The sequence below is a fragment of the Salvelinus alpinus genome, chromosome 26 (assembly GCF_045679555.1).
Source record: "Salvelinus alpinus chromosome 26, SLU_Salpinus.1, whole genome shotgun sequence".
Taxonomy (NCBI): domain Eukaryota; kingdom Metazoa; phylum Chordata; class Actinopteri; order Salmoniformes; family Salmonidae; genus Salvelinus; species Salvelinus alpinus.
This window is the reverse complement of record NC_092111.1, coordinates 12,719,639-12,733,329: the sequence shown is the minus strand read 5'-3', so window position 1 is coordinate 12,733,329 and position 13,691 is coordinate 12,719,639. Positions and strand designations below refer to the sequence as shown.

At 40.6% G+C, this 13,691-nt stretch overlaps 1 protein-coding gene across 7 annotated transcripts in view; it reads left to right on the top strand.

Annotated features, from left to right (window-relative positions):
* The window catches only part of LOC139554762 (CUGBP Elav-like family member 3), a 41,129-nt gene extending 30,789 nt beyond the window's left edge, over positions 1-10,340 (top strand). For 4 of the 7 annotated variants that reach the window (XM_071367875.1, XM_071367873.1, XM_071367872.1 and 1 more), the window contains exons 8-13: positions 724-856; positions 1,068-1,208; positions 1,407-1,682; positions 1,871-2,014; positions 2,229-2,361; positions 6,822-10,340. In XM_071367875.1, coding sequence (XP_071223976.1) covers positions 724-856; positions 1,068-1,208; positions 1,407-1,682; positions 1,871-2,014; positions 2,229-2,356 — 822 coding nt within the window. In that variant the 3' untranslated portion in view covers positions 2,357-2,361; positions 6,822-10,340. Of the gene's footprint in view, positions 1-723; positions 857-1,067; positions 1,209-1,406; positions 1,683-1,870; positions 2,015-2,228; positions 2,362-4,195; positions 4,286-6,821 lie in introns of all 7 variants that reach the window. The other 3 variants (XM_071367877.1, XM_071367876.1, XR_011670890.1) reach the window with 2 other exon arrangements.
* Positions 10,341-13,691: the final 3,351 nt, after the last annotated feature.

Here is a 13,691-nt window from a genome sequence, read left to right as displayed (position 1 = left end):
GCTGTGGGGATGTTTTTCAGCGGCAGGGACTGGGAGACTAGTCAGGATCAAGGCAAAGATGAACAGAGCAAAGTACAGAGAGATCCTTGATGAAAACCTACTCCAGAGTTCTCAGGACCTCAGACTGGGGAGAAAGTTCATCTTCCAACAGGACAAGGACCCTAAGCACACAGCCAAGACAACGCAGGAGTGGCATCAGGATTAGTCTCTGAATGTCCCTGAGTGGCCCAGCTAGAGCCCAGACTTGAACTTGATCTAACATCTCTGGAGAGACCTGAAATAGCGGTAGAGTGACGCTTCCCATCCAACATGACAGAGCTTGAGAGGATCTGCAGAGAAGAATGAGAGAAACTCCCCAAATACAGGTGTGCCAAGCTTGTAGCGTCATACCCAAGAAGACTCAAGGCTGTAATCGCTACCAAAGGTGCTTGAACAAAGTACTGAGTAAAGGGTCTGAATACTTTTTATTTTTAATACATTTGCAAAAATGTGTAAAAACCTCTTTTTGCTTTGTCATTTTGGGGTATTGTGTGTAGATTGATGAGGGGAAAAAATTATTGACATTTTAGAATAAGGATGTAACGTAACATTTTTTGGGAAAAAGTCAAAGGGTCTGAATACTTTCCGAATGTACTGTATATGGGGAATAGGGTGCCATTTGGGACGCATCCTGACAGTGAATGACATCGAAGGACTCCCTCTTTCTCTCTTTATTCTTTGTAGCTGGTGCAGCAGCAGGCTCTGGTGGCCCAGTCAGCGTATTTGTCTCCTGTATCCACCATCACCATGCAGCAGTTGGCTGCCCTCAACCCCAGCAGCCTCATTGCCACGCCCATCGCATCACTCACTACCTCAGGTAATAAGAAGGTCTCATCCTCCATCACTTCATCCCCTCCTACAGGATTCTCTGCTCGTCTCACAGTTTCTCTTTATTCTTTATACAGTTTATATTTTGTTTTTCGAGAGTCTTTGCCCCATATATGTCTGCCTTTGATACTATTTTATTGCATTTATTATTGTGTTTGTTTCACCATGTCTGTCTGTCCCCGAATGGTCTTCCTGTGCAGGTACCAGCACTCCGCCCACCATGGCAGCCACACCGGTGCCTGCTCTGCCTCCACCACTCAGCTACCCTCCAGTGCCAGCTCCACCCAATGGACAGTCAGCATCTGAAACCCTGTACACCAATGGAGTTCATTCTTACCAAGGTATCTCACTTAATCTGATGAAAGCAAAGTCAGAGTATCATTATGAAAATGTAATCAAATTAACCTTATCTAGGAGTTTGGTTTGTTTACTAAGAATCCTGATGCACGGCACCCAATGCCATTTAGAGCATGTACGCATCCTCCAAAAAGCAGTTGATAAATCATGCTGTTATTTTTCTCTTTGATTCTCTCTCTCAGCTCAGAGTCCAATTTTGGATCCTATTCAGCAAGCGTACGCAGGGATGCAGCACTACACAGGTGGGACAGTAGTGAGTCCGTTTGAGTCCTTAAAATTTCCCCGAGGAAATTTTAGGTTTGAAATGCCCTCTCAACAGTCCTTAATGTTTCCGTATGCGAACACACCCACAGCAACCTACCCTGCTGCCTATGGAATGGTGGGGCAGCCATTCCCACACCAACACACAATGCTTGCACAGCAACATCAGCAGCCTCAGCAACTGCAGCAACGAGAAGGTGATTCCTACCTACTTGTCCTCCCTCCTATGAATTCTCACTTTTGACTATTTTCAATGTTGGTTTCCCACAAAGTTTACACTGCCTCAATCACTACCTCCATCTGATCATCTCAAGTCACGTTAGCACCCCTCAGGGAGCCTTGATGGTCTAACCTTCCCCTGTATTCTTCTTCTTCTTCTCCGCAGGGCCCGAGGGGTGTAACATCTTCATCTATCACCTGCCTCAGGAGTTCTCTGACTCAGAGATGCTGCAAATGTTCGTCCCCTTCGGCAACGTCATCTCAGCAAAGGTCTTTGTTGACCGCGCCACCAATCAGAGCAAGTGCTTTGGTGAGTGACGGTGACAGCAACGAGTGCGTCCCAAATGGCACGATGCACCCTATGTGGTGCACTACTTTTGACCAGGGCCCATAGGGAATAGTGTGCCACATTGGGAACACAGTCAATGATGAGAACAAGGAGGCAGTGCTGGGAAGGATTGCTCCCTTCTTTTGTAGTATTAATACTTTCACAGAATTGTCTATAACTGTTTGCTTCTCTTCAGGTTTTGTGAGTTTTGACAACCCGTCCAGTGCTCAGACCGCAATTCAGGCCATGAATGGTTTCCAGATTGGCATGAAGAGACTCAAGGTGCAGCTTAAGAGGCCCAAGGATGCCAACCGACCCTACTAAATGAGGTGAGCAAGGTGGGATGAGAATGAAGGTTGAGATGGATGGTCAGGGGGATTGACAGGGAGTGGAAACTGTGTTTAAGGTAGGTTATGGCAGGGTTATTCATCTTATAACCTAAGAGGGCCGAAGCCTGCTGGTTTTCTGTTCTACCTGAGAATGAATTGCGCCCAACCGCTGTCCCAGGTCTAAATCAGTATCTGATTAGAGGGCAACAATGAAAAAATGCAGTGGAACTGGCTTCGAGGTCTTAAGGGGGTTATGAGATAAAGTGAGAATTTTATGTTTTAATTTTGTGGAAGATCATTATTAAAAGGATCAACTGTGATAAAATACACCGCATGACCAAAAGTATGTGGACACCTGCTCGTCGAACATCTCATTCCAAAATCATGGCCGTTAATATGGAGTTGGTCCCCTCTTTGCTGCTACAACAGCCTCCACTCTTCTGTGAAGACTTTCCACTAGATGTTTTAACATTTCTGTGGGGACTTACTTCCATTCAGCCACAAGGTCGGGCACTGATGTTGGGCAATTAGGCTTGGCACGCAGTCGGTGTTCCAATTCATCCAAAAAGGTGTTAGATGGATTTGAGGTCAGGGCTCTGTGCAGGCCAGTCAAGTTCTTCCATACCGATCATGACAAATATACATTTCTGTATGGACTTTGCTTTGTGCACGGGGGCATTGTCATGCGTAAACAGGAAAGGGCCTTCCCCAAACTGTTGCCACAAAGTTGGAAGCACAGAATCGTCTAGAATGTAATTGTATGCTGTAGTGTTAAAATTTCCCTTCACTGGAACTAAGGGGCCTAGCCTGAACCATGAAAAACAGCCACAGATCATTAGTCCTCCTCCACCAAACTTTACAGTTGGCACTATGCATTGGGGCAGGTAGCGTTCTCCTGGAATCTGCCAAACCCAGATTCCTCCGTCGGACTGCCAGATGGTGAAGCGTGATTCATCACTCCAGAGAACGTGTTTGCACTGGTCCAGAGTACAATGACGGCGAGCATTACACCACTGCAGCCAACGCTTGGCATTGCGCATGGTGATCTTAGGGTTGTGTGTGGTTCCTTGGCCATGGAAACCCATTTCATGAAGCTCCCGACAAACAGTTCTAGTGCTGACGTTGCTTCCAGAGGCAGTTTGGAACTCGGTAGTGAGTGTTGCAACCAAGGATAGACGCGCTACGCGGCCCTTTTCTGTGAGGTTGTGTGGCCTACCACTTTGCGGCTGAGCCGTTGTTGCTCCTAGACGTTTCCACTTCACAATAACAGCACTTACAGTTGACCGGAGCAGCTCTAACAGGGCAGACATTTGCGAAATAACTTGTTGGAATGGTGGCATCCTATGACGGTGCCACGTTGAATGTCACTGAGCTCTTGAGTACGGGCCATTCTACTGCCAATGTTTGTCTATGGAGATTGCATGGCGGTGTGCTCGATTTTAAACACCTGTCAGCAACAGCTGTGGCTGAAATAGTCGAATCCACTGATTTGAAGGGGTGCCCACATACTTTGTATATATAGTGTAAGTGAACCAGATCCACATGTGAGTGAGGTGAGTCTTCTAAAAGCAGTATTTGTTTAAAACATTTAGACAAAATCATAGGACTACTTGGTTTGTTGAGATATGGCCATAACACTGCCATGACAAAAGGGTTGACAAAATGTTTAATTATTCAAAAGTAGATTTTAAATAGTCCAGACAAATATAACACGTTTTGTATGATTGGGTTGAAGACAATAACTATTATACGTCATTAATTTATTTTGTACTTTTTATTTATTGTTTTTGTGCTGTGTCATATGTCATTTTCCTGAAAAAACATCATACCACAGTCAAGACTGTCCTGTCCATACATATATCGTGGAGACTACGTGGCTATGGTTGCCTAGCAACCGCTAAACCCCCCTTCCTCTCACAGCGTTGTAAGTTAATTGGCCTGTGTTGGTTGCTGTGGCAATACTGCCTGTGATGGTTGCCATTAGCAATTTTATTTTTGACCGTTGCCTTTATTCACCATGCTCAACTGCATGGCGAGTTGCTGTGGCGACCATGAATTGTGTTTGGTGCATTGTGAGTTTCCTCTATTATTTTGTCCTGTTTTGCAAACACTGATCAATTATACTGTCACTGTACTTGAGATTTTGTAAGCAATTGATTATCATGACATGCTATTATATTTGTTTGTAATATAAGTATTTTATTGCGCAGAGCAATATTAAGCATTAACCCTAAATCAAACATGGATATAAATATTTCCTTTGATGGATTTTGTTTTTGATTAGTTTCCTTTTTGTTGTTTGTCATGATTATCACTCTTACATATCCCCCATGTTTAGTTGGTTGGTGTTTTTAGTTTCCGGGAGCGCAGGGTTTTTGTGAGGTTGTAATTGAATCCAAGTGACTTAGTGCCTGAACTTTGTTTGTTTTTGGTATGACTCGTTGTGAGAATAAGTATGTGTAGCCTACCTACAAATTAGTGACATAATGATGCTGTGTGCATATGTGTACCTGTGCAGATCCACATAAAGTACTTGTGTGTATTAATAAATAAAGTAGTGTGTGTGGTTGTGTGTGTACCAAGTGAGACACTAACATTTCATGTGAGAGTTTTGGGTGAAATTGTATGTTGTCATTGTGACACATCACACGTGCTGCTGACTGAGGTACAGCATTCCTCTGTAGGAATTCTGGGTTACTACGAATTTCCAATCAAACAAAAAGCCATAGGCTACGGTCTCATGTGCAACCTTTGATATAACTGCTTATTTAAGAGGATGAGTTTAAAAAGCGTCCTCTGTTATCTTTTAAAATGATTGAATAAGAATTGATCTTTTTTGACTCAATTGTTTGGTCAATGAGATTTAACATTAGACTAGAGTATTAAGAAGAGAACAACAAAAAAATACCGCCCAGAATTCCTATTGTGCATGTTTGGAATTTATTTGCCTGCCAAAACAAGACAACAAAAAAAGTTTAAATAAGAAATGCACATCAATGCAGCAGTATGGTTGTCACTGTATGAGTTGCATGTACCCTAGGCGTGCTTGTATAGTTAAAAATGAGGACATCCATGTGATATCTGTGTAACCAACGTGTTTGCAAATGTTTCTCCCACACTGAAGAGTGTGAACATATTAAATATACAGTGGAGTCAGAAATTATTGACACCCTTGATAAAGATGAGGAAAAATTACTGTAGAAAATATATAATTCAAATACTGATCTATATTCTATGCTCCAAAAAATTTGAAAACGTTATTATTTTATACTAATACTGCTCAGGGAAATAGATTTTGTTTAACAAGTAATACTTTTTTTTCCTTAAGAAAAGGTAGGGGTTTAAGTGATTGACAGACCTGTTTTCAAAACCTTTCAATACCTCACCTTGCGAGGATACCGTCACTGAGCCTTTAAAAAAAATGTTTTATGAGTTGGAGGACACATTGGGAGGGATCTTAGACCATTCATCCATACAAAATCCTTCCAGATCCTTGATATCATTAATATGCGCTTATGGACTGCCCTCTTCAATTCAAACCACAGGTTTTCAATGGGTTTCAAGTCCTGAGACTGAATCAAAATATAGATTTTTGGCAAATTTGACAATTTCTTTGTCGATTTAGATGTGTGATTGTCTTGCTGGAAGATCCACTTGCGGACAGGTTCCAGCGTCCTGGCAGAGGCAACCAGGTTTGCCTGGTTGGGTAATGTTTATGATGCCGTTAAACTTAACAAGGCTCCAGGACCAGTTGAAACAAAATAGCTTACGTGTAGGCCTTGTCAAAGAAGTCAACGGCATCATGAGCTTTACCCAGTACCAGGATATTTTAGCCAAAATCCTGGTTGACTCTGCCAAGAGGCTGAAACTTGGCCACAAGTGAATCTTCCAGCAAGACAATATCCCCAAGCACTGAAGTAAACATCAAAATGCACAAAGAAATGGTTAATTGACCCCAAAATCCAAATTTGACAATGGCCATCTCAGTCTCCAGACTTGAAACCCATTGAAAACCTGTGGTTTGAATTGAATAGAGTAGTCCATAAGCGCAGACAAAGGATATCAAGGATCTGGAAGGATTTTGATTAGATGAATGGTCTAAGATCCCTCCCAATGTGTTCTCCAACTCATACCACATTTTAGAAAAAGGCTCAGCGACATTATCCTCGCAAAGTGAGGTATTGAAAACAGGGGTGTAAATCATTTTGACCCCTACCTTTCTGAGGAAAATAAAAATGACTAAATCTTTCTCTGAACAATTGTATTAGTATAAAATAATAGAATTTCCCCGTTATTTTGAGCATACAATACAGCTCAGTGTTTGAATTCTTTAATTTATACAATCATTTTTGCTCTTTATCAAGGCTGTCAATAATTTCGGACTCCACTGTATATGCTCATCTAAACTATTTGAATATTTGTATTCATCCTCTCTCTTTCTTTCTGTCTCTCTCTCCCAGGGAAGATATGAGTTCTATCAAGAAACTACTTCCAGCATTTTGGTTTCGCCCCAAACCGTATAGCAAAGGAGCAACAACACTTCTCGAAAAATAAGATAAAATATACAGTGGGCTCCAAAATTACTGGCACCCCTGACTGGCAATGCACAAACAATGCTTAAACAAATATAAACAATATAATTATAGAGATAAACTCAAAATACCAACATGAGAAATACTGTACTTTATTAATGTTTCAATGGAACCAACCAAAATAATTTATTGATTTAATTAAAAATCAATGTCCTCCAAATCAAGGTTTCACAATTAATGGCACCCTTAAAGATTATTGTAAATAACATCTACCAAAATTAAACCACAAATTAAATTCCACTTATTTAAGTTTATCTAAGTCTTAAGGAACGATACTGAGCCATTACATCACTTCCTGTTTCACTAGGGTATAAAAATGAGGTAACACGCATGCAATATCCCGCTGTCATCCAACACCATGAAGAAAACAAAAGAACTAGCAGTTCAAAAGAGACAGATGGTCATAGACCTTCATAAATCTGGTAATGGCTACAAGAAGATCCACAAACGATTGAATATACCACTGAGCACTGTCAGGGCAATTATTAGAAAATTCGAAAGACATGAAACAGTTGAAAACCTCACGGGTAGAGGACACAAATGCATTTTGCCCCCCAGGATAGGGAGGAGGATGGTGAGAGAAGCAACAAAATCCCCAAGAATCACTGTGAAAGAATTGCAGGCCTTGGTGGCGTCTTGGAGTAATCAGGTTTCAAAAAGCACCATCAGATGCCACCTCCACATCCACAGGCTCTTTGGAAGGGTTCCCAGAAGAAAGCCCTTTCTGACCCCAAGACACAGATGCAAGCGCTTGGAGTTCACCAAACGTCATTCAAATTATGACTGGAAGAAGGTGCTCTGGTCAGATGAGACCAAAATTGAATGTTTTGGTCAGATACAGCATCGGCATGTTTGGCGTCGAAACAGAGATGCATACAAGGAGAGGCACCTCATACCCACGGTGAAATATGGAGGGGGGGTCATTGATGTTTTGGGGCTGTTTTAATTCCAGAGGTCCAGGGGCACTGGTTAAGATTGATGGCATAATGAATTCCACCAAGTATCAGGCAATCTTGGCTGACAATCTGGTTGCCTCTGCCAGAAGGCTGGGACTTGGCCGTAGGTGGACTTTCCAACAAGACAATGACCCGAAACATACCTTAAGGTCCACACAGAAATGGTTCTGTGACAACAAAATCAATGTTCTGTCATGGCCATCTCAGCCGCCGGACCTCAATCCAATCGAAAACCTGTGGGCTGAGTGGAAGAGGGCAGTTGATAAGCGCAAACCCAAGAATGTGAAGGATCTTGAAAGGATCTGCATAGAAGAATGGTCCAAAATCCTTCCAAATGTGTTCCTTAACCTTGTCAGGAAAAGACTCCATGCTGTTATCCTTGCCAGAGGTGGTTGCACTAAGTACTAAATGACGAGTGCCAATAATTATGAAACCTTGATTTTGGTTAAATTTATTTTGTATTAAATAATTGAATGATTTTTGTTGGTTCCATTGAAACATTAATAAAGTACTGTATTTCTCACATGTTGGTATTTTGAGTTTCTCTATAATTATATTGTTAATATTTTTTTAAGTATTGTTTGTGCATTGCCAGTCAGGGGTGCCAGTAATTTTGGAGCCCACTGTATGTATCTTCTAAAAATCAGCAACAGCAGAATAAAACAAATGTGGTGGGTGGTTCGGAGTACATATACCATTCCACAGCTGGATTCAGTCATTATGTACAGTACCAGTCAAAAGTTTGGACACACCTACTCATTCAAGGTTTTTCTTTATTCTTGCCATTTTCTACATTGTAGAATATTAGTGAAGAAATCAAAACTATGAAATAACACACATGAAATCATGTAGTAACCAAAAAAGTGTTTTATACTTGAGATTTTTCAAAGTAGCCACCCTTTACCTTGATGACAGCTTTGCACACTCTTGGCATTCTCTCAACCAGCTTCATGAGGTAGTCACCTGAAATGCATTTCAATAAACAGGTGTATCTTGTTAAAAGTTAATTTGTGGAATTTCTTTCCTTCTTAATGCGTTTGAGCCAATCAGTTGTGTTGTGACAAGGTAGGGGTGGTATTCAGAAGAAAGCCCTATTTGGTAAAATACCAAGTCCATATTATGGCAAGAACAGTTCAAATAAGCGGAGAGAAATTACAGTCCATCATTACTTTAAGACATGAAGGTCAGTCAATCTGGAAAATGTCAAGAACTTTGAACGTTTCTTCAAGTGCAGTCGCAAAAACCATCAAACGCTATGATGAAACTGGTTCTCATGAGGACTACCACATGAAAGGAAGACCCGGAGTTACCTCAGCTGCATAGGATAAGTTCATTAGAGTTAACTGCACCTCAGATTGCAGCCCAAATAAATGCTTCACCGAGTTCAAGTAACAGACACATCTCAACATCAACTGTTCAGAGGGGACTGCATGAGTCAGGCCTTCATGATCTAATTGATGGTTTGGGATGAATTGGACTGCAAAGTGAAGGAAAAGCAACCAACAAGTGCTCAGCATATGTGGGAACTCCTTCAAGACTGTTGGAAAAGCATTCCAGGTGAAGCTGGTTGAGAGAATGCCAAGAATGTGCAAAGCTGTCATCAAGGCAAATGGTGACTACTTTAAGGAATCGAAATTCTAAAATATAATTTTGATTTGATAAACACTTTCTGGTTACTACATGATTCCATGTGTTATTTCTTAGTTTTGATGTCTTCACTATTATTCTACAATGTAGAAAATAGAAAAATTAAGAAAAACCCTTGAATGTGTAGGTGTCCAAACTTTTGACTGGTACTGTACAAACTGTACTGTCAGCTACAAGGTCTACATGAAAAAGCATATCACTTATTCTAATGAACAGGGTTTCACTGTATAGTGTGGTTTGTGGTCCATAACTTAAGAGGGAAGGGCAATGTATGGGGATGGAGAAGTGGGATGGTAACCTTATTGGGGGAAAAATGCTATTCTGTATGATTACCATTGGTCGAATTGGTATGTAGATTTAGTTTATTATTTGAAATTAAAGACGAGGAGTAATTAAGCAAGAAGAACAATCAACTTCTTCTCACTGTACATATCTTTGTTTTAAATGGAGTCAAATAATGAAACCATGTGTAAGTTATTACAACCACTACTATTGTTATTGGCATAGGGGTGTGAGGGATGGGAATTGGGTGGAATTTTTGTATCTTAATTTTTTACTTTTAATGTATTTGTTATGCAATTGAAGGGGGAGATATGGCTATTTTTTATTTTAGAAAATAGAATATTCCTGTGGTCTACAGTACAAGACTATGGATACACGTATTGTAGAATTTGTAATTACATAAATGTAATTATCAAAATCATAATTGTTTCATTATTTATTCTCTACAATTGCTGTTTTAAAACATATGTCTAAGAAAAATAAAGTACAATTTCGAAAATGATGTGTGCATGGTGTGTAACAGAGAGCTGTGGGTTTTTATATATACAGTTGCGGCCAAATATATAGACACCCTTGCACTTTTCTTAAATAAGAAATTGAAAAAAAACGTTTGGTTTCCACACGTTGTTGGATTTGGAACATTGCAGAACCAAATTTATTTTTGTAAGCTTAAGTTTACAATTTGAATTTAGAAAATAAAGAAAATAGATTGTACTAAATTATTGTTACCCTGGAACTAGTACTTGATTGCACATATTTTGGCCAAGATACAGTAAATGCCAACAAATGCACCCTCCCTACAATCAAAGATGGGGGAGGTTTGATAATGCTGTGGTGTTTCGTTGTTGCCTCTGGTACTGGGGGTCTTGAATGTGTACAAGGAATCATGAAATCAGCAGATTATCAGTCCAATGTTCAACCCAGAGTCTAAAAACTTGGTCTCCATTGAAGGCTGTGAGTCTTCCAGCAGGACAATGACCCCCAACACATCACAAAGCACCCAGGAATCGTTAAGAAGAGATACTGGACTGTTTTGGAATGGCCAGCTAAGAGTCCAGATCTGAATCACATCCAAAACCTATGGTGAGATCAGAAAACAGCAGTTGGTGGAGGGCAACCCTCAAATATTGAATAATTAGATCAATTTGGTGTTGAAAAGTAGGCCAAATTGTCAGTAGAAAGGTGCAGCAAGCTCATTGATGGCTACAATAAGCATATGTCTGCAGTTGTCATGGTTAAGGGTGTGCAACCAAGTACTAGCTCCGGGGTGCCAATAATTTTGTTCAAGCCATTTGCCTTTATTTTCTCAATTCAAAATTGTAAACTTAAATTTACAAAAAATAAAATAGGTTTTGTGTGGTGACCAAAAGTTGTATTTTCAATTTCAACTTATTTTACAAGAAATAGGGAATTTTTTGCCTAGTTAAATAAAGGTTAAATGAAAAAAGAAAAAGACATTTAAGAAAAGTGCAAGGGTGCCAATATTTGTCTGTGACTATATACCTTGAAAGATGTATTTTCTGACTTTCACTTTACTCTAGTACCCCTTTCATACACAGACAAAAATCCCACTAATTTACCATGCCTGCTTTTGATATATCGGAAAGGGACAGGGGGTCATGATTCCTGCATTTTTACAGACCCTGTAACCAAAATACAGGTATTGGGTCTGTGTGAATGGTTCTCAGCTTTTTTTTTTGCAAGTAAATTCATTAAGACTTCCATTGTTTAACACCTCCCTAATTTAAAAAGCAAACTGCTCCCATGGTTTAACAACTCCCCCCCCACCCCTCTCAATTTGCTAAGCACTGATATGTATAAAAAGGGTATACCTGCAAGAACGTGGTAAATAAGGGCCTGCTTGAAAGGAGGTCATGTAAACATTGCCTTACATTTTTTACAGGTAATATACCACATCTTCTGTCTGAAATGGGTATATCAAACCACATGTTGGTAAATGTTAAATATTTGCTGTAAAATATTTTCTTGGATGGATGCCTGCTCATTTGAAAGCAAATCCAATTTATATGGCTCCACAGGCACACAAAAAACACCTGAATAGTTACTGTCATTGGGTGGAGGACAGTATTTTGTTCTGAGATCACCTGGAGTTTGCTGCTCTACAGGGCCCAAGAAGTAGAGCATTCTAGTCATCGCAATAAAACTGTGAAGTGCGGAGAAATATGCTGCAAAGGGTAACACCCAGGCTACTGCTAAAAGGTAGCCTACTTCACCATTGGGTCGTTCCATGTCAGTCATGACATCCACCATCTCAAATTGTTCTGAAACTGTTTCTGTAGTTAGAAACACTTAAGATTAGCATTCCTGCAACGTTGTTCTGTTGAAATATAATTTGATCTGAAAAATTCAGCTAATTGATTGCGCCCAAATTGACCATTTTAATTTACAGGATTCAGATAATATTCAATAAATACTGTACCTAAAATTCTATTTGGAGCAAACTTTTTTCTAACAATGAGTAAGACATGAGGAATCCAAAGAAATGGTCAGACGCCACCCATGGACCCCCCACGCCATTCCCACATGAATCGTATAAATTAAAGTGGCCAATTTGGGTGCAATCAGTTATCTTAATTTCTTAGAGATCAAATTATACTTCAACAAAATTGTTGCAGAAATGCTAATCTTATCTGTTTCTAACAGAAACAATTTCAGAATCATCTGAGATGGTGGGTGTCAAGACCCTTTCTTGTGCTTTTTGAGGTGAAAAGACCCCATTGCAATATAGTAAGACACAATTTAAGGATTATTGTATTAGGGGTATACAACACAGATTCCCATTGGCCTAGACCTAACGTATCTATATCGAACCTCCAGCGGCATAGCTAAACTAGTTTGTACTGGAGGTCGATCCGATGGTCCATTGATAGCATGGCAAACTTATTTTCAACCAACGTCAACCTGGCAATACTTTCTTCATTCTTGATTTGCAAGTTATCAGTGTCTGATAAACGTCTGTTTCTAGTTCCAGGAGGAACTCCAAAAACCTGAGAATATTCTGAAAAATATAATTTTGATGGACCTAGTCATTTGTAAGCAACGTGGCCATGTGTAGGAGAAGATAACATGTCACACAGCACAAACTAAACAACACAAACAAAGACCTATAGACATGCAGGAGGCATTTCTCACTCTGTACAAAAATATATTATTTTTAATTTTATTAAATGTTTTACTTTTACCCATTTCTCTCCCCAATTGGTAGGTACAATCTTGTCCCATCGCTGCAACTCCCCTACGGACTTGGGAGAGGCGAAGGTCGAGAGCCATGCGTCCCCCGAAACACGACCCTGCCAAGCCGCACTGCTTCTTGACACACTGCTCGCTTAAACCGGAAGCCCGCTGCACCAATGTGTTGGAGGAAACACCATCCAGCTGGCGACCGAAGTCAGCTTGCAGGCGCTTGGCCCGCCACTAGGAGTTGCTAGAGCGCGATGGTACAAGGAAATCCCGGCCAGCCAAACCCTCTGCTAACCCAGACGACGCTTGGACAATTGTGCGCCGCCCCATGGGTCACTCGGTCACGGCCGGCTGTAACACAGCCTGGGATCGAACCCGGGTCTGTAGTGACGCCTCAAGCACTGTGATGCAGTGCCACTTCTTTATATTTCCTTGTTATCGGAGTTCTACTTGCAACTGGAAACAGGCGTTTATAACACACCAGTGCCTTACAAATCGAGAAATAAGGAAGTATCACCAAGTAAAGGTGAAAAATTGTCCCCTATCCATAACCCATTCTAAGCTAAAACCCTGTACAAAGTATGCCTACAGGAATCTAAGTAGAGCTATAGCTACTGCTTTTTCACTCATATTGCAGCCTTGCCTGTCTACC